Below are 20947 nucleotides of genomic sequence, written 5' to 3'. Positions count from 1 at the left end.
CAAAGGGAAACATTTTCCGCTTCTCAATATATTTTACCGTTTTGTTTTGTTTTTTTTCTGTTGTTGTCGTTTCAGAGTGTCTCTCCTGAAAATTTGTGCTGCTTCTGTTTCGAGGTGTCTAATGGGAAAGGTAGAAAGAATTTCCCAGCCTGCGTCTGGCGTGTCAGCGTGGTATTTTGGAACGTTTGTCATTTGTTTGGGTGTGTTGAAACAAAGGCATGCGCTGAGGTCTTATATCATTGCAAGTTTCATGTTTTTCTTTCCAAGAAAAAGGAACTGAGCAGCAGATGGACTGATGCGGAAAGTGAGTTCAACCAAAAACATTTTTTCTCTGCGCTTCAGTCGTACTTGAAAAACTGAGTAACTGAATCCAGACAGGTCTAACAAGACATGATGTTGCATGTGCTCTTTCATAACTGTAGAGCAATTTGGTAACCTATCATCATGGGTGCATACATTCAAATGAATACAGACATTTTCTATTGCACTTAAACCTGCTCATTCCATTTCCAGGTCTGCTTTTGTACATTAAATGTGTGAGTCTGAACTTTATTCCAACTCCTCCTTTTCACTGAAAGTATTCATTTTATGTCACAGGGTTTGCAGTCTCAAATGGCCTTTAAATAGAGTAACCAATGTTTATTGTTATGTGCACTGCCAAGTATCATGTGTAATCATTTCTGTTTGGTTTCTATATGAAATCTTATGTAAAACCTCAATGTGTTTGTTTTACATAACAGGACAGTATGTGCTCAATATTGTTAGCAAGTGCTGAGGATTCAGTTTATGTAACTAGCAGGTCACTCTTAACTTTAGGAAAGTGTGGCATCTCTGTTGCTGTTCCAGCATTTCTTCTGCACGTAAAGTGAGAACATGTGTCTGCTTTAACCCTATCAGCCCTGTCAGGTTTTGTTCAGTTACACCTGATTGTCTCTACAAAAGTCTATTGTCAGTTTACTTTTAACTTGTAATCCCTCTGTCTGATTCTGTAATTCACAGAATGTTCTTCTAAGGGAGGGAAAAAAAACTCCACAGCACGGCTTAAAATAGCTACGGCTGTGCTGTCTATGAAAAGCTACAAAAATGAGGGAAAAGCAGGAAGGCACTGAATCTAAACCCCACTTTTCTAGCAGCCATTTTTAGTTTGTGAATAGAACGGATGGAATTGTAATCGACTGGAATGATGATCCTTAGATCTGTGAAGACCCCTTTCCAGATTTTTCACAGCTTTAACTGGGTATTGTGTATTTACTGGGTGTGAGCTGTCAGACGACTGATGACTTTTTTAACTGAATGATGTCATGTAAAACAGTGAGCCAAACAGGTTCAACCCTGCAGTATGGCCCTATGTGCTCCACAACGGAGAAGCCCACCCAGTGGGTTCGCTAACTGTAACAAACATATTCACATTCCTACTTTAAGGAAAACTGGCTATGTGATTTGTTTTTTGTTATTAGTTCATAATAAACTTTAATGACTTAAAAGTAACAACGGTACAGATAATGTGGCTTATCCTGGACTATGGAATAACATCTATAGTTTTTTGTAATAGGAGAATTATTAGGTCAATCATTGAGCTACAAGTCGATTATAATATTCAAAGATGCACACCTTAATATATTTATTTGGTTGTGCCCTGACGATTGGAACTCGCTTACCAGTTGTAATTCAATTACATTCAATTGGCAAGCTAGCAAAGGACAAAATGGGTGGATGTTTGTACATTCCATTTTTAATACTTGCTAAGAAAAAAGTTTTTCCAGAATTTTGAAAAAATGTTCGAAAAAAATGTTTTTCCCCAATGTTACAATTTTCCAACATTTTGTAAATTTTTGAATCTCAAATGTAGCCAGCAATTTCATAAAGAAAGCAAGTCTCTTCCTGGAATTATTTCCTTTCCAACAATAAAACTTGCCACCTTGAAAAAGAAGGATTGTTCATTTGAGTAATTACTTTAACAAGTTCAGAAGCATAACCCAACACAAGGCATTAAAATTGTCCTGATTTGACCTGTTTATCAGTAGCTGTACTGTAGTTAGGTGTAAGTGTGCTTCAAAGATAATGAGCTCTTGGGAAAGCACCAGTAGGGTTCCTCAAATTTAACCCTCTGTCCTTGAGATAAACCACTGATTTAGATATATTGTGTGTGTACATTCATAACCTAAAATGATAGCGTGACCAATTAAACATATTACTAGATACTGCAAAATTAGCTCCTGTGGGCCACTGGTAAGTAGATCATAGCAATGACAACAGAAGGCCTGTAAAGAGAGGAAACAAGTAGGCAGAAAAAGCACACAAATATTTACTAGCCAGTACGGAGTTAAACATAGATAAAGAAATTTCTAAAAACAAAGACTAACAAAGACAAGTAAACAGAAACTGCAATGTTGGAGATCCAAAAAAGTAAAGCAAATAAAGCTGTCAACAATACCTTATTGTAACAACCTGTATGATGATCATTGTTTATTTTATTCAATAAACCATATTTGATTGGACCTGTCTGGGCTCTGATATATTGCACATTGGAATTTCAGCACTCCAGTGGAAATAATGTCCAGCATTCCTTTGCTAACACCAGACTAAAAACAGCCAAAAGTTTAATGATTACAGGTTCCAGAGAAAAGCTTCTTGGGAAAAGCTAAAGCTCATTTTTTTCCATGTTCCTGCCAAATCTTTAGTCTTAGGATGCAATTAAACAGAACAACAGCTGGGCAAGGCTGACTAAATATTCTCATTAGCCTATAAATGAGGTGAGGTTACTTTTCATGGGCAAAAAGAGGCCAAAAGAGGCCAGATCCACATCAGGCACACCACATACTTTAGTGGGAAACACAGTAGCAAATGTTTGCAATAATTCATTGACAGTGGACAGCTCCACAGCTGCCATGTATGAATCAAATGCTGCATATCAGTTTATGATTTTAAAAGAATGTCTACTTAATTTTCCAGTCTGTGTATCATTTCCATTTTAGATAAGGTTCTGCACCGTGTCTTATGCATGCCTTTGGCTAGAGTTATTCAATTTCAGTTTTTTTTAGCAACAATTTTTGTATCAAATACTTAAACAGTGAGTTTTGCCATTACCTATATTCTTTTATACTCTTCCTGTCCAAGCAAACAATACATTTATTTTTAAATAGGCTCTGACGTGTAAGATCAGAGGCCACTAATTGGCATACTCTGACTCCAAAGCCCACAAGAGCAGCTGGTACAGGCAGCTAGAGACCATGAGCAGTGAGTGGCCTCAGTCATATGTGAGACGTGCGTTTCACTCTTGAGATACTGCTGCACCTTAATGCACTTTCGGTGTCCTCCATCCAAACACTGAAAGAGTAAGCAATCACAAGAAAATCTTCAAATACAGCATCAGTCAACAGTCCAACAGGGCCTCAGAGCTTTCATAGTCACCTATTATGTCAAAGAACTTTCGATAAAAATACATTTCAAAATTTAAATGCTTGACAGACTTTAACATAAAATTTTAAACAGTCAGTATTTGAATAAAATACAAGAAAATTATACACAAAACAGGGCCTTGTCAATATGTTATTTATTATAGAAAAAGTCATTTAATTGGATGTGCTTGTTCACACATTTTATTTATTTGAGTCTTACAATCTAATGAAATAATCCTTACTATTCACAGTGAGATTTAATGACATGGCTTTTGATTGTTCCTCACAGAACACATACATGGGTCTTCAGATCATTCAGCTAATTAGAGGTATTCACTCAGCATCATCACTCAGCTTCAATCATTGTAACACTCATTTTGGGGCACTCTTCAGGCTGCAGTATAATGAACATGATGAGGCGGATGATGTTTCCTGCTTTCTGCCCTCACACGAGAGCCCTGTAGAGGTTCTGCACAGCTTGCCTGTTCTCTGGGGTAGAGTCAGGCTGTGTGACCGGAGATTCTGTAAGCGAACCTCTTCTCAAACCATCTTACCTTACCCCAATTCCCCTGTCCCCACCCAAGTATCAGTCAGTGGTGACTCACTGTAATCTAGCTCAAACCACGTCTCCTCCCTGGTCATCTGAGCTGGGGCTGGTCCGAGACTGCACACCTAGTTCAGCCTCCCTCACTGCCTTCAGCCTTGTCATCCAAGGGGTCAGGGGTAAACTGCTGGGAAACGGCACCTCCTGGCACTCCTGTCGGCCATTACAATGAGCATGAATCTGTTTACTCTGCAGTCTTACCTACAGTCAGATATTCAAGAACACACACACACGTGTGTATGTGTGCATGTGTGTGTGCGTGCATGCATGTGTTCGTACGTGTGCATGCGTCTGTGTGTGTGTGTGTGTGTATGTGTGTGTGTGTGCATGTGCGTACATGGGTGCATGCGTGTGTGTATGTGTGTGTGTGCCTGCATGTGTGTGTGTATTATGTGTGTGCGTGCATACGTGTGTGTGCATGTGTCTGTGTGTGTGTGTGTGTGTGCATGTGTGTATGTGTGTATGCCTGTGTGTGTGTTTGTATGTATAAAATACAATCCCTTCGTTGCGCATAGGACTTAGGCCCATATTCAGAAAGCCTCTCAAAGTGTGTTTGCCGTAGAGTGCTGATCTGAGATCAGTTTAGCCTTTGAAGACTGATAAGGAGGGACTCTCAGATCAGAACTCAGACTCTGAGATGCTTTGAGAATATGGGACTCAGTGTTTTTCCAAGTTTTTGTTTGTATGATGTCATGGCCCTGACCGCAAACCACAGTGGATCATTACGGGCCTCCTCTCTGTACCACTCTGTGTGCAATGCTCTCAGAGCTGTGTGTTCCCGTCCTTCAGAGTGGCCACACCACTCATAAATATCCCACTGCCTAAATACCACAATACACACCATCTTCCTTTTTGAATATTTTAACCAAAATACTAATGACAGGAATGATATACTGTAGAAGTTTTGTCAATGGCGATAACAATGTTTGTATTACATTTCTTTCATGGCCTAAGCCCTGAAATATCCAGTGCTCATTCCTTGCGACAATTTTGCTCAAAACCTTTAGCAGGGACCTTTATCTTCTTTTCTGCTTTGTCTCTGTTTCCCTGGCAGTCAGAGCCAATATTATGCCAGGTGTACAAGGGTGGAGTTCAGATCATTGAATGGGGTAAGGTAAACAAATGTTGAGTGCACCACAGAGCAACAAAGCAACAGCCTCCCCACAAATGTTGCGAACTATGGTTATGAAGGTGGGTTCACAAACATGCATGCTCTAGCTCCACTAAAATAAATATTTACATTTTAACCCATAATGTAATACATGTCCAGAAATGATTGTGGATTTCGCAAGCAAAGTCATGCATGAAGGTCCCAGGTGGGCAGACTTTCCAAACAGTCAGCATTTGCTAACAAACTATTGGGGCGCACTTCATTTATAAACACTGGGTCTAAGAGCCTTACGTATATAGTCATGTACAAAGTGTCTACGGCCTTATTAGTGAAGTGCAATAACGTTTCCCCTATGTGATTTATTCCCTCATCAGAAACTATCTCCTGCACATGGTTGTTAGTATATAGCTGAAGCAATTGATGTTTCATTTATTCCCCTTTGCACGTGCCGGTTTTGCTGATCTTGGCTCAGTATAAATGTCACCTTGAGAGAACTCCCCACAGTGAGGCACTGGTCTAATCTGGCCCTGAAGGAGAGGTTCTCCAAGGGAGGGATGCTGCAGCGTTCTTTAAATCATTCCTCGGCTAATGATCCAGGAAAGATGTTTCCTCAAGTAAATAATGAGTGCAATTAAGTAATTAAATCCACAGATTGTGAATATCTAGATGGTGTTGTATCCTTTGTAGACAGAATTAGGCCTATTCTGCCATAAAAGAAGATTAAGCCTAAGCCCCCTGCAGTAGACTTCCTTTTCTGTAGCTGAAGTAGGCTTGAACAGATGAAGTGTTGATTCAGTTAGGAGTGTGTATGTGTGTGTGTGTGTGTGTGTGTGTGTGTGTGTGTGGGTCTGTCTGCATGTGTCTGTGTGTGTGTGGACATGCATGCTTGCGTGCGTGCTTGTGTGTATGTGTGTTTGGGTAAATGTGTGGGTGTTTTAGTGGTTTTGTGGGTATTTGAATGTATGTGTATGTGTGGGTGGGTGGGTGGGAAGTTTTCCATCTGCTGGATGAGCTTAGTATGGTCTCTCCCACTCATTTCCTATAACCAGTCATATTTGACCAGAAATAACACAGATGTACAAAATTTTAAATAAAATAAAAACACCTAAAACCTAGTGAAAGTGGTGATCATTACTTTTGTATATTCAGATGCCTAGTGTGGAGAAATTCATGAAGTCTTATGGCAATTAGATGAAAGAAACCAAAGTGAGCAGGTATAAAAGAATATAATCTATGCTGTTTTGTGTTCTGTATGTGTGTGTGTGTGTGTGTGTGTGCGCGTATGTGTGTGTGTGTGTGTGCTTGTGTGTGGACTCACCTGCATTGACAGAGCTTGGAATGGAGTGCAGATATTGCCAGTACGGGAAAGCTTGTTGACGTCGATGTGGCCAAATGCTTTGCGGCACTCTTGCCGGGCAGCTAGCTTTCTCTGCAGATTCTTCTCCACCTGCAGCCCCAGTGCAATCTGGGAAATGCACAGTCAACTCAGTGTGCTAAAGGGCTTGTGTTGCATGCCAGCATTTTGCATTCATCTTTAAAAGGATTTCATTGTTGTTCTGAATTTACTGAAAATAGGTTGTTAGATCAGACTTAATGTAGCACACTGATGAATTTAACAAGACTGCTTTACTATGTTTAAAATAACATAACATACCATAACTAATGCATGGTCATTTTTCAGCGAGTGGTAGACTAAACAGTGTAAATATTGAATTAAAGTGGGCTGGAATATGCTTGTGTCTGACCTTGGTGTGTTCTTTGTGTCCAGGGCTGTTTGAAGGGTTCAGGACAGCAGTCTGTGTTTCCCTGGGGACCAATGGAGGAAATGACGACAGTCCTGCACCTGCTGGGTATGAGGGGAGGCACAGTACATGCAGAAATTCTTAGAGAAGCCTGAAGTCCTGCCACTCATCACATTGGTGGCCACCGATTTTGACAATGCAATAGAACAGATATAAATGGACTGCATTTATATAGCGCTTTTATCCAAAGCGCTTTACAATTGATGCCTCTCATTCGCCAGAGCAGTTAGGGGTTAGGTGTCTTGCTCAAGGACACTTCGACACGCCCAGGGCGGGGTTTGAACCAGACAATCGGTCTTATCTCCTGAGCTATGTCGCCCCTATATATATATATAGATATATAGATATATTCTGAGAACTGCATCAGTCCCTAAACTGGTAGGTGCATACTCTGCTTTTATTCCTGTCTTCTTGACAATGACTGGACTATAGCCCTACTGTTAAACTCAGCACATTTTGTTGGAGAATGCCACAGTGGAGAGGCGTAAACATAAGATAAATATAGTCTTTGTAACAGCTGAACTGAGATGCCTGTTCATGAACTACAATGCTGTTCAGCCTAATCACCTGTCTGGAGTACTCCTCCCTCCAAATAACCCCATTTGTCTCCCCTTTGTTTTTCTTTTTAAAATGGTTGGAGATGTCTGATAGGAAGACACAGCTAAGAGTACAGAGAGACGACAGAGGCTGCAGTGTAGCAAAACCTGACCTACATTGTATTACCCTTTCTCTCCAGTGTGTTATTAGAAAATTTGCATCTATGAAAACTGACACAACAATATATTTGAAAAGAAAGATATAAAATTGGGTCTGGAGGGGAAAATACATTTCAGTAAGAGCGGCTTAAACTCGTAAGGGGTGCCAGGGCAGTTTACGAGGACAGTAAATGAGTTCAGCCCTGTACAAAACAGTTTGCGGTTAGCTGGTGTTGAGAAACACGATGCTTGAGAAAGCACACAGCACAGGAACTTTGGATTGGGACAACTTCCCTGGGTCCAGATTGCACTGAGGGGGCTGTTTGGACAGAGCATCTTTCAAAATCGTCCCAAGTACTTTGTACTTCAGTCTCTGCTGCACAGAGATGATGAAATATATTAAAAATACCCATAAAATTGTTCAACTGGTTACAGATTCTGAGCCAGTGTTTCATAAACATCACTGTCTCTGAGCAACCGCCTCCAGTCTTATTTGTCACGTGTCTTCCAGTGGCCGACTGTCTTAGACATGCCCCACAGCAACTAAAGAAAGCGGTCTGAGTAGGCAGGGTCTGGCCCCCTCTCCCTCCTATAGAGTTACAGTCCAGGTCACTGTGCCATTGTTAAGAGTATGGTCACAGTGCTCTCTGAGTTTGTTCACTGGCTCAGTATCCCTTTACTGCTGCTGTATATTTAATTGTCTCTGGCTGGTGGAACGGAGGTCATGTGATCGTTCTGTTTGTTCGTGAATGCAAAAACAGAAAAAGTTATGACCAGGCTTGGATGACAGCTGTTGGGATTCTTGCCCTTCTGGACAAGGAATGAAGTCATTTTTACTGCTACACGGATTGCGCATGAGGCGTTTACGAACAGGCAACAGAATCTCATGCCAGAAAGAGGGGTCGAGTAAATACAGAAACACAGTTTATTTCAGAGCCTAAGATATGTGCTCTGCCTTGTGCTACTCTCAAGCACGACACAATTAAAGTATTACATTTCATAAGATGAAAGATTATAGCCCACGCTTTGCGTAACGTTCCCTGAAGAGAAAATCCTTCATGAAAGTACTTTAACTGTAAGAAATTGGCCATTTCAAAAGCTCATAAGTTGCGCGGCATACCGTGGAGATGGACGTAATGAAGTGTGTCCTGTTATGGTCAGTTAGGTCAGCTATGTAAGAAGAGGGGCTGTGTGTGCTGTCTCTTGCTACAGGCTGTTAAGTCAGCAATGTGTGTACCGTGCCCAGCGTGGGCTGGGCTCTACCTGTGCACTGTTGAGACTTGTCCTCTCTGTAGCTTTCATTCATCTGGATCATCACCCCTGCCCTCTGACCTGAGCTGGCCTGATCAGATGTCGAAGCGTTCTCTCGGGATCTCTTCGTCACGCCCCGCTCCATCTCCACCTCCTCCTCCTTCTCATCATCTTCATCCTCTGTAACTGCTGTTTGTCGGCCCCAAGGGTCTCTGTACGGTAAAGAATCAATTGCGATGAGAAACAAGAAGACATTCTCACAAAAAGCAGCCTACACATTTTTCCACAGTGCTGCAGTTTTAAAACAGTGAAGCAGAAAACTTTATTTAAACAAAAAACAATTTATTGATAGCATCATAGGATTCACATTATTGCAATTTCCACACGCTGTAACCCACCGTATTAATCCAGCTGTAATCTCTCATATGAAGCGTCTTGTTAAAGGGCATAAGCGCCTACTCCCCCCAACAGGATTCAGGGCCCTTAGGTTGAAACTTTGGTGCTCTAACCCCTTCTCTGTGCTGCAGAATGTTCATTTGTGCTGACTACATTCATATGGGTGTATGTACTCATATGGCCTGCATTAGTGTCTGTCACAGCTAAGCCGTCAGTGCTGCTGCACATCCTGCTGGAGCAGACAGAGCACAGATGTGATGGTCACTCTACTATCTGAGCCTATTGATTGGTTCTTCTTCTGGAGGGAGGAGAAGGGAGGCTTGTGTCGGGCGATGTTCTAACTGTGTGCCTTAAGGGCCTCCAGCTGTGTCTTGTCCTGCTGTCACATGTGCTGCAGCTCTGCTGAAAATATTCAGAAACACCACACCACATCCATAAACAACCAGGCTGTTGCCAAAGGGTAACCCTCTCTGTCTACACCTACTGATAGCCTCTTCCATCTGGTTCTGCTTAACTGCAATTACTGCCAACCATCAACAACAATTACACCGTGGAAGTCGTCGCTACAACATCCCTGCGCACTGTGCCAAGCAATCACTGCCAATCATGCGGAGGTTTGTGATGTTCCTCCCTCCCACGGTCTGAGGTCAGGTTTTGTTTGCTGCTGTCTGAGCCCGCTATATCTCAGCGTCAGGAAGTATTCTCTGCTAGCAGGGGCCCTTATGCAACGGAAACATATGCAGGGCCATTCAAGGCTGCCCATCTGCAGCCAGGGAGTTGGGAATGAAAAACGTGGCCCAATCACGTTTTCACGTTTCACATAGGTGTAGCTTTGCTGGCATGGTGTCAGAGAGAGACAGTACCTGGGATGCCGATAGGTAGCCGGATCACACAGACTCCACTTTTGCTCCTGCCCGAACCGACCCACATAGCGGCCGTCACTGGCCCACAGACGGGCGGTCCGGTCCGCGGAGGCACTAATGAGGAAGAGCTGTTCGCTGTAAACGAGCAGCTCCACACTGACCACTGCGCTGACATGAGCTCTCCAACTGTGCAGGAGAGGGGGGCGGTCTGGGCCTGTCTGGGAAGGACACAGGCACACCGGGGGACTCAGCATTACCCCAATCAGTAGCGGGCCTGAAAGATGTGCTTCCGAAATCTGTGGTGAAGCACAGCTTGCGCTGGCTCACCTGGTCTCCTGCCTCCAGGGCGAACTGTGAGATGTCCCACACCTGCACGGAGCCTGCCGTGTCCCCAGAAACAAGGAGCTGGTTCTCCTGGTCAGAGCTCAGCCCCAGTACAGACACATCGGCCCTCTCTGGGGCATAAAAGTACCCTGTATTGGGACATCAAGACATGACCATCTGTCTACACAGCAAACACTCGACTTGAGATTTTTGAATTACAACACCGATAATGTCTCCTCCAGATTATAGACATAGACATGTAATAACATAGACATACTTGTGGTGGGTGAAGAAGATCAGAAGCTGTAATGACAGAATCCCCGTGCAGAGTTTAAAATAGACCCTGTGAATCCCTTAGTGTGTTTTCTTGACACCCCAGAGGTAATTGTTTGAGTCGATGCCTGCAGGCTGGTTTTGACACGCCGCACCGCTGCTGGAGTGGAGTCGTTAGGGAGCGAGTGACGGGACGTGCCCGCTGCGGTTTTGGCTCACCGCGTCTGCGCCCGGGCCCGGCGACGCTCCACCAGCTGAGGCGCCCCGCCGCGGAGCTGATGAGGAGAGGCCTGCTCCTCCGCTGGCCTCCCCGTGCTCGGTGCTGCAGGAACAGCAGCCGGTCCACTGGAGCCAGCCTCCTGAGAGCGTGCACAGGAACACACACCGTGGCTCCCACTGAGCATTCACCTCCGCTCAGATAGTTTAGTAGCTTTTGAAGGGCGGTGCTCACCCCTCCTCTGAGCCGTGTTTGCCACCATGGCAGGAGCTGGGAGGAACCAGGCCTGCTTTAGTGCTGGTCTTCCCTGAGGTGTCCTCCACAAAGTCAGGATGAGCCCTGTGAGTGACGTAGACAGAGCGATAAAGGTGGGGAAAGCAAATCAATGCATAGACTACAATGACAGATATGTTCATGACCGCAGTAGATGCCGCGTGATTTTGTACTCATAAACTGTGTCTGAAAGAAAGGTTTAACGTAATGTGACATGCATGTTGGACTCTGGGGGGCTTCAGTTCCTGACCAACCTGGCGTCCAGCGCTCTCTGTAGGTAGAGCAGGGGTCTTTGAGTGCTCAGGGTCCAGATGATCATCTCTCCATCAAAGCTACCAGTAGCCAGAAGCCCCAGGGCCGGGCAGTAATCCACAGCCAGGATATCATCCTTGTGCAGCTGACCAGCCTTCCAGGACATGTCTGCCTGTACATAGATATCCTGCACGCCAAGTGTAAACATGAGTCTCTCTTTTGCTTTCCTTATTTTCTCTACTGCTCTGAACTGACATAGAAGCACTCCTATGTTGACAAGAAAAATACTGGCCCCAAACCCAAAATCCAACATACGGTGGCAAATGAAATGAGAAAGCTTGTGTTGAAACTAATGTGTGGTTTATCTTTTCAGGCTTATTTTCTCCCTGAGAAAAAAATTGTTCATTCTGGCACACAATGGCTTCAAGGCCAGGCCCCTCACTGGCAGTATGAACGGAAGTCAAGCCTTGTTCAGCAGAATGTGTCATTCAGTATTACATTGAGTACTCTCACATTATGGTTTGTGACGCTGTACTGAGCTATCTGTTGACTCCAGCCCACAGCCAAAAGCTTGTTGTCAGGGAGACTGACGACCCCTGTGACTTCAGCCACAGCAACAGCCTCCAGCTTGTGAAGATTGCATCCATTATGCATGTCCCACACCTACAAGAACAGGATATTCACTGTTAAAGTTTGAGATTACTGATATCCTGCCAGTCATACATACTGCAATGAAATATGACACGACTGGACACTTCCAGCAGTATTTCTTTCTGTCCATATAGCCTGATAATCCAGAAAGTATAATACAAGCAAACAAACGTCTTTGCCTTGATGGTGCCGTTGCGTGCCCCAGTAATAAGTTGGTGTTGTGAGGTGTCGAAGGCCATGCAGGTGATCTCCTCCTGCCCATGAGCATTCCTCACATGCAGGCATTTTGTCCCCGTCTCAACATCCCACACAGCCACTGAGGAGCCGGCACTCCCGGTCACCACCTGTGAAAGACACACGGGAGCTTATCCAAATCTGCGAAGGGACCTGTGTTTTCTTGTAGGCCACACAATGGTGTGGTGGTTAGCACTGTTGCAAGAAGGAGGTTCTGGATTTGAGTCCTGGTTGACCTGGATCTTGTCTGTGTGGAGTTTGCATGTTCTCCCCGTGTTTGCATGGGTTTTCTCCGGGTGCTCCGGTTTCCTGCCACAGCCAAAACATGTAACCCAGGGACTACAGATGTATGTATTGTCCCTACCAAATAAACTAATAATCAAAGTGATTTAATTAAATTAGTACATTGTACAAATGTGTGTGAATCTTTTTACTGATCTCCTAGATGCGGAAACAGTTATAACCGAGCACAGTGAAGTGTGGTGACCTGTTTGAAGAGGGGGTTGTAGAGTGCCCCGGTGAGAGGGGTGCTATGGGTGAGGGGCTCTCCCCCCTCAGTGTCCCTGTGCTGGAGGTGCAGCAGGCCCAGGTAGTCCCGGCAGGACACCAGCAGCACGTGGGGTGCGGCTGACAGCAGCAGGAGAGGGAAGTTTCCGTGCTCCAGAGGATGCCCCGCCTGCACACAGGGGAACTTCAGCAGCAGGGTCCTCAAACAGTGCTGTGACACAAGGTCCCACACCTTCAGCACCTGCCTCAGACAGAATCACATTACACCACTGTCTGAGATCATCACCCAAAACATGCCTGTACCACGCACATGCATGCACACACACACACACATACAGATACACACGCACACACGTACACACTCACACACACACACACACACACATCAAACATTAAATGTTCCCTGTTTTATGTGGTAAAACGCCTGGTAAACACTGTGTCAATACACATCTGATTAAGTACATGTTTAGCCGGGCTCAGCCAGTGCATTGACTGGCAGTTGTTCAGTCACGGCATGCTGTCCTGAGAACTGTAAGGGGGTTATTAATTTGCTCCTCTTCTTTGCTGGCCAAGAGGGTGTTACATTTACCAGAGGCAGTGCTTGGCAAGCTACAGTGCAAGGGAGTTGATAATCAGTCACTTCTCACTGAAGACATCTACAGCTGTTCATTTTGATGCACCATTCTCACATGGAGAGGTTTTGAATCACTAGTATACAGGGTCAGAGGTCAACGGATGTCTTACAGCATCCATGGAGTAGCTGAAGATCTGTGCCAGGGGTTCATAGATTGCCACATCCAGCACAGTGGTGTGATGTCCGCTCAGGATAGCCACTGGACGGCTAGTCACGTACTGGTTCCACAGCCTAACGAATGAGTCCATGCCTGCTGTCACCAGCAGGGTACGAGACTTGCAGAAGTCAAAGCATTTCACACCCTGGAAGAAAGGGAAACCAAAGGAAAGACTAATCAGTTTCAGTGATACAATAAAACGGTGATAGCAGCAGGGTAAAGCTCAGATTTTCAGGAGCCAGAAAGATATTTAGTGTCTGTGACTATTCATTTTAAATGAGCCCCTCACTCAGACCAACTCATCGAGTCTCAGAGTCTTGAGTACTATGATCAAACTATTAGAAAGATTATGTGTTTTCTCTACAAAATGATCAATGGAACATCCTTTAATGGTCAAGTTAGGGTAATAACATGGAAGTTCCTTCAATTCCACATTTGATTTTCAACCCATAGGAATTTTGCAACAACAGAATTTTCACATACAGATAAGTAATTTCTGTCAGCATTCTTTAATTCTCCAGAGCATTTACCCCAAAAGTTAAACTGACTGTTACGCCTGGTATCTGTAACATTGTCCTGCAGGAGATTTCTTAGAACAGCTTGTGCAACTCAGGGCTTTGATTTATTCACTTTGGAAATATCTTTCCTCTTAGAATGCATCAATCTCTGCCAATAATGTTTTTGTCCTGAGAAACAACGGAGGGGCTTGGAAGGTTTTCCTCAACAAAACAGAAACAAATTGTGATCCAGTAAACAGCCAAGACGGTTAATGCTTTTCATGTTGATATTTAACTGATAGTATGTGGTGGGTCTTTTGCCTCTTGAGGTTTGCAAAGTATCATCTTCAAGATTTTATATTCAGCAATCTTACCTCTCTGAGCACAACACTAAATAATGTCTCTGTCCTGGTAGAGTTATTGGACAAATTATATTAGATTTTTGGCACAATCCAGTTTGGTGTAAGATAACTATATTTAAATGATTAACTCAATAAAACAGAAGTTAATTCATTCAGAATATATCCATGCACAAATTTAAATTATGTAACTTCATCTATCTCACATTGTCATGAAATTAAGTAATTTTTCACAGGAAGATACTTAGCAACAGTTAGGCTACTGTTTATTAGGCTACTTATTTCAACTCAAAAGGACTTAATGTTATTTTTTTGTTAGCTAACTGACTGCAACCAAGCATTCAGCCCACCTAGTTACAATAGTATCGAGAAACACCATGAAAGTAATGTTTTTGCATTTTGACTTATAACATTTAGTTGATGTGCTGAAGTCATACACAATACTGGTGAAGACATCTACCTACAAATATCTTATTTATTTGGCCAGTTGTTTTAGCCATGAATAAAGTACATGACCTACATAAAAGAGTTTGTTTTGTGTGTTTTGCGTTTTACAAACATAGAATACAATATAAATTTAAAGAAAGTATGATTGGTTAAAAGAACAATGGGTAGTGTAAAACATGTGTTTTTGTTGTTCATTGAGTCAGGTAAGGTTGGTTATGAGATGAAAATGATAAATCTCTGGTTAAGGTTGGTTTCTGGTCAGAGGATCTCTGATCCGGGACAAGTATTAGCTTCAGATCCATGCTGACCCTTGCAGTTGATGTTTTTCTCTCTTGGTGCTACAAGGGTTAAGTTTGCACTACATTTCTAGCACCTGGTGTGCTGATTGCTAGATGACATATTTAGGAAAGGTCGATGTCCTTCAGTGTTTATTTTGGCACAAATAAATGCAACCAAGGTATTTTGGAGCGTTCTTTTATCATTCTAATGACTTTGCTGAATCAATTTAAATGAGAAAAATGTGCCATTCAAAAACAGCAAGGGTGTAAACACTCCAATAAAAGTACAAATAAACTTGCTGAAGCTGTGCGCGTTTATGTAAGGTTTGGCATTACATGTGCAGGTCTCCTGGCATAATGGAATCCAGCTGTTATGCATCTTCAAATTAATTATTGTTTCACTTAAGTATAAGTTTGTATTAAAATAAGGTCACTGCATAATTTATGTTTTGTAAAATTATATGTCATCCAGTATACTCATACACATAATAATATCTTATTATTGCAAAAAGCATCTGATTAAGGTCATTTCAACCTGGACAAAGACCTGGGTCACAGTGGTCCTGTTTGTCAATTCCAACCTTGACTGAGCTCCACATGTCATTATGGAAATGTGTATTGTGTGTGACCAGGGTTGACTCGCCTCAATGCCCTCTTATGAGCTTTTGACTCCGCTGCTATTTTCTGTATATGGAAGACAGACAACACCCTTTATTCTGCTGGTGAATGTGTATCTGCAATGAACCACAAAGCATCTTCACAATAGCTGCACTAATACAACTATAACATTGCAGAATGTGCTACCTTCCATCATAGATATAAGCACTGTGAATAATGAACATAACATGAATATTCCTAACAATATTTTACCTGGCAGTGCACATGATATAGATTGAACCCATGTTCAATGTGTTCAAGCAGAGCAAGTGTATAAAGTGAACCGACTGTGAAAATTCATAGGCATACCCTGTTGATTTTCCAGATGTAGGATTTCTTTTTCAGGGAAGCATCTATGATGACCGCTGAGGTAGAGGCGCTTCCTGATGATGTAATGATAAGGCCTGCATGGGGCTCATAAGCAATCCTATTGATAGGCTCTTGATGTATAAGTGGTATGAGCTTATAGGAAGTCAGCCTGCTGTGTACACCAATGTCCTGTTGTGAGGCAAAATGTACAGTGTTAACCACAAAACACCACTGACCAATAGGACATGTATCTCGTTAATAGCTTCAGAAGAGTGCATGTTTCTCACTAGGTTATGGTCAAGACCAAAAGCCCCCTCCCTAGGGCTCACCTGCATGAAGATTCTGCGGGGGCCATTTTCATTACTGAAGGGCATCTCAAACAGCCCTGTTTGAGGGTCCAGGAACGACATCAAACTCACACCCCCCTCATCGTCCCCCCACAGCAGTACAGAGCGATTTCCGGGAGACTGTAAATAATGATGACATCATCTTTTTAAAATGAAGCGTATCTTATTCTGGTGACTACAGGCAACTAGTGATGAAATGGTTAAATGAGGACAAGGGAAAATGAGTCAGTCACATTCACTGTCATCAGAGAGTTAAAAAACATACCTTAGTGTCAAACCAGTAGCAAAGAGAGGTTGGTACATTTTTTATCCCTGTGACATGTTGGTGAGAACAAAAGATGAATTTAAAGAAAAGCTGTGACTCAGTGGGAAATATTTCAATGAATGCATTGCTTGTCAGAAGCCACTGTGCTCCTTGTTTGGATCCCTACCAAACAGGACGAACTCTTCAAAAACATTGCCTGTAGAGACATCAAAGAAGTGTAAGTCCCTGCTGGTGGTTGCCACAGCAATCTTGTGGATGTTGGGCATGTACACAGCATCAGTGGTCCAGTATCTGAGCCTTCTCTTGTTGCCCCCTTCATCGCCAGGGTCCACTGAGAGCTTGAATTAGTGCAGAACACACACGAAGCCTAAGGTTAGTGGTTATGTGCAGGATTTTATTCACCGTTATATTACAGAGTGTGAGAGCTGTCACCTCCAGTGACTTTAGTGGGTGCAGGTTTCTGTTCCAGATGGTGAGGATGCCTTCCCTGCTGATACTAACGAAGCGCAGGGGTGACGGGTGGGGCACTGCCAGCATACAGGTGTTTGGCTCTTGCTTTAAGAGAGAAAAAAGGGGGGGCAATAAGGCGTACTGACCAGGAGGCCCCCCACTGCACTGAGATGTGAGTAGCACGGGGGTAGCACCTTGTTGTAATGGCAGTGCCTGATCAGAGGCTGGGTTGTCAGAAGGCCATCTCTGGGCTGTGCGCTGTAGTCCTTCTCCCTGTAGCGCAGCAGCATGTAGGTGCAGAACTTGCCCCAGTCCACAAACCCATCACAGGAAGCATCTGCCTGTGAGGGGAAGAGGTGACTGCATGTCTGCAGCCACTGCAATGTGGTTGGAGGGTTCTGTGAATGGTGGGGGTAGAGGGGAGAGCTTACCTTATTAAACAGCTGCTCTGTCTGTCTAGCCCAGCGCTCTGAGCCCAGCATGGCACTTAAGGCAGCCTGGAACTCCTCGAGGCTCATGCTGCCTGCCTGCCTCCTGGATCCACTCACCGGCTGATGGCCGCCGGCCAGTTCATTGGTGCTGACCCTTAGTGGGGACCCAAAATCCAGGGGAACGTGGTTGGCGAAGGCTTCCTTGAGGAGGTGCAGGTGCTCCAACCGCAGCTCCTCCTCAAAGCACAAATTCCGTTTATGGTTGAAACTGGACACAGGCAGAGGTATAGGGTCAGGTAAGCATGCATTTGAAAAGTTTGTTTTGTTAACTGATACCTCAGATAAAAGAGGAATTATGAAGAAGTGACATCAGGTTCTAAAAAAATAATTAATTCAAACATGCCAGTAAAATTGTTCATTGCTTTTTTAAACGTGACTTTAGTAAAAATGAATACCATCAGTCTCTCCCTGGAATCTTCAGCTGGATGCTCCATATGAGATTTACTCAAGATTCCACTGAGATCACCAGCTGTTTTGTGTTTCAGTGTGCCGTTCTGCTTTCACCTTACTTTCATGCTGACCTTGGGCATCAGGCTAATTCAGCTGAAGCTACAGGGCAAACGATGAGTGCAACATATCCCCAAAGAGAAAGAAATGCACCTATATCACCCCCTTGTGGTACCGTTCAGAGTAGTTCAAAAGGCCTTCTCATGGGTAGAGCTAGACAATTATAGATATATCAAAACAAAATACATAAAAATGAATGCAGCATGTCTTGGGTTCAATATTTTTTCCTCCGCAGGATTTTATGGTCTCTGTGGCTGTCCTTGGGTGAAGGAACACAGTCTCATTATATTTGACTTCTCCAGGATGAAGGGCTTGCTTCGTTTCCCGGTAACTAATCCCAAAGCAGGCCGATCCACTTGAAGATGTGCCTGTGTGTTCCCGTTGCCCTGGGCAACTGCACAACAATCAGGCGCAAGTCACGTGGCCTGTGTGCTGCAGCCCTGCCTGTCCCCTGGTCATCAGCACAGGAATGAACAGTCCTTCTAATCAGTGCACTGCCAATCAGCTCACTGCACTCATCAATACTCATCCACATGAGGAGCAGTAGTCTGTCAATTGGAACTAATGAAAAGTCTATCCCAGACAGAGGTATTAGACGCTAGTGGCTAGTGGTTTTTTTTATCCTAATTTATATGTAAATAGCTCTTATTTTATATAGTCTTCACTCCCAATGAACTCTGTTAATTTAGTTCCCTGTAATGAAAGTAAAAAAGAGGCTCCCAAAAGCTGAGAGTTTTATGGGCAAACACAAAAATAAATGCACAGATCATACTGACCGATCTTTCAGAAGACTAACGAAAAGTAATCCAAAAAACCCAATTTTGTCAGTATTGTTAGCTACATTTGTGTAGCTAACAATATTGACTATATTTGATTAGCTAACAGTTAATTGGACTCAGACGTAACTTGTAAATACTCTAGTTTCAAATATTAATATTATAAATTTATGTCAAATACATTTGAATATCCAAATGTATAAATATGACCTTGTACAAAAGCAGTGGTTCAAAAGTAGCTATTTCTGCATCAGAAACATGCAATAAAGTGGGAACTAATACTTATTATTAAGACATCATACAAACTATATTAGTAACATACTTGTCATTTATTTCATTTTAAATTACAATGCACATTCATAAGCAAAACAAGTGCAATGGCTCCCCTCAAATATATGTGATGGTGCAGATAGGCAGACATATACAATGTTATTGAACAAAGGCTATTATTATCTAACAGTAGACTCACCATTTGATGCTGCTGGGGGTTTCCTTCTCATATACCTTCCAAGGGTTGTTCTTATTTTTTCTTATGCCACTCATATTGATAGCCTCATAGCCTATTAATATCCTTTGTCTTCTTGTAATGGTATTTTGTGTATCTTTGAAATACAGCACCACTTTTTACTGTTTTACTTCTCAAGACTCAGATTGGTCATCCAACCATCTCAATACTGCTGCATGTGAAGAAGTGAGATTGCTTCCCCATCTGAGTTTGTAAAACAGAGGGGGTTGCTGTTGTCCCTCTTTTCAGCAACATTAATTATTTGGACAAAGCTCTTGCTTTGTCATAGAAGGAATGTTCAGGTCTCCAGATCAATCAACCATTCATCATCCCTGATGACCTGCACTGCACACACCTCAGCGAAGACATAAGCCGTGACTTGTTGGCAAACCCATCCTCCTAAGCATGTTGACCATTAAACAAAGTTAATGCCTGATGCCCTAAAGAGAACCCTCAGATAAAAGCCTTTCTGCCATCACAGTAATTTCAAAGATAAAGAGGTATGTAAACAGTCATCATTACAACTGTAAAAATAAACAGAAATGGAAAACATTTCAGGTAAAGTGCAGCGAGTTAGTGCACGTCTTATTCATACCACTTCAATCTAAAAGACCAAAGGGGTTAATTGCTATCAACAAACACTGAGGCTTCTCATTAACCTGGTGCCTGAGATAGCAGTTTTCTGTTTTTTTTTTTTGGTTGCCAAGTTTTCTCCATCGACTCTTTGGCTCCCCTGGAGCTTCCCTTCTCTTCCGCCAGGTCTCCTGGCACCCTTGTTTGTGTGGCTGTTGAAAGTTATCTGACTGAGATTTTGCTAATGATGGAACTGCAATGGCTTAAAGCAAAGTCTGTGTATCTGCCACATACCTTGAAGGGAAATCCTACCCCATTTTAATGATTAAATGTGGTTTCCAGGGGCTAAATACTCAGCAGAGTTGGGTCCTGTCTTTCTTTGGGAAGTCGTGGATGCACGTATAGTGACACTGTACCAAATTTACCCGCAATTGTCAACATGCTGACTAGAAAACAATATATTATACCATAAATATAAATAGAATTTCCATTTATCGTTATTTATTTTTACACAGAACTGCATTTTTGGGGTTTGATTCACAGCTATTTTCATGGTAGCCAAGGCATAAGTGCCAATCACTTGTGCATGGCTGTAAGTGCCCTCGATGGGCTTCCCTTCACTGGTCTGATGCTCCTTGATTAATCATTTATGGACCTTAATGAAGCATTACCTCCACTCATTCATGAGGCCTGTGTCTGCAGAATGTTATGGTTACATCTAATTACTGACATTTTTGTGAGAGATCACTCGGTACTCTTTACATCTGGTTGTTATAAACAAGCTACAGTTTTCCATTCAGTTGCATTCTTGCATAACATTGTTAACAAGAGACTGCTCTTGGAA

The 20947-nt window shown here is 43.0% G+C and overlaps 1 protein-coding gene and 1 long non-coding RNA gene across 6 annotated transcripts; one reads left to right on the top strand and one right to left on the bottom strand.

Annotated features, from left to right (window-relative positions):
- Positions 1-194: 194 nt before the first annotated feature.
- On the top strand, positions 195-2498 carry LOC135248471 (uncharacterized). The gene is made up of 2 exons (XR_010328432.1): positions 195-304; positions 514-2498. It is a non-coding gene; the product is annotated as an uncharacterized LOC135248471 (long non-coding RNA).
- Positions 2499-3586: 1088 nt separating this feature from the next.
- LOC135248460 (WD repeat-containing protein 49) lies at positions 3587-20160 on the bottom strand. 5 transcript variants are annotated; one of them, XM_064323130.1, is made up of 21 exons: positions 19495-20160; positions 17683-17950; positions 17446-17592; positions 17234-17356; positions 16968-17139; positions 16802-16848; positions 16519-16656; positions 16190-16378; positions 13596-13787; positions 12832-13092; positions 12290-12454; positions 11973-12122; positions 11462-11646; positions 11169-11273; positions 10937-11076; positions 10448-10593; positions 10121-10338; positions 8874-9073; positions 6859-6956; positions 6432-6578; positions 3587-4155 (listed from the first exon to the last, which is right to left on the bottom strand). In XM_064323130.1, the coding sequence occupies exons 1-21, from the start codon at positions 19566-19568 to the stop codon at positions 4015-4017; spliced, it is 3306 nt and encodes a 1101-aa protein (XP_064179200.1). In that variant the 5' UTR covers positions 19569-20160; the 3' UTR covers positions 3587-4014. The 5 variants fall into 5 exon arrangements, with proteins under 5 accessions (XP_064179200.1, XP_064179201.1, XP_064179202.1 ...); XM_064323131.1 differs by having other exon boundaries at positions 6859-6959; positions 8943-9073; XM_064323132.1 differs by having other exon boundaries at positions 8943-9073.
- Positions 20161-20947: the final 787 nt, after the last annotated feature.

The sequence above is a fragment of the Anguilla rostrata genome, chromosome 2, assembly GCF_018555375.3.
Source record: "Anguilla rostrata isolate EN2019 chromosome 2, ASM1855537v3, whole genome shotgun sequence".
NCBI lineage: Eukaryota > Metazoa > Chordata > Actinopteri > Anguilliformes > Anguillidae > Anguilla > Anguilla rostrata.
This window is presented reverse-complemented; position numbering and strand designations above follow the sequence as displayed.

What these genes read in the sequence shown, in the direction of transcription:
- LOC135248460 (XM_064323129.1), bottom strand. Translation starts at nt 19,568, where the DNA reads ATGAGTGGCATAAGAAAAAATAAGAACAACCCTTGGAAGGTATATGAG. An exon ending in TGAAGAGTTCGTCCTGTTTG is followed by an intron (nt 16,849 to 16,967) that starts GTAGGGATCCAA and finishes AACATGTCACAG; the next exon opens with GGATAAAAAATGTACCAACC. An exon ending in TCAGCTACTCCATGGATGCT is followed by an intron (nt 13,093 to 13,595) that starts GTAAGACATCCG and finishes TGTCTGAGGCAG; the next exon opens with GTGCTGAAGGTGTGGGACCT.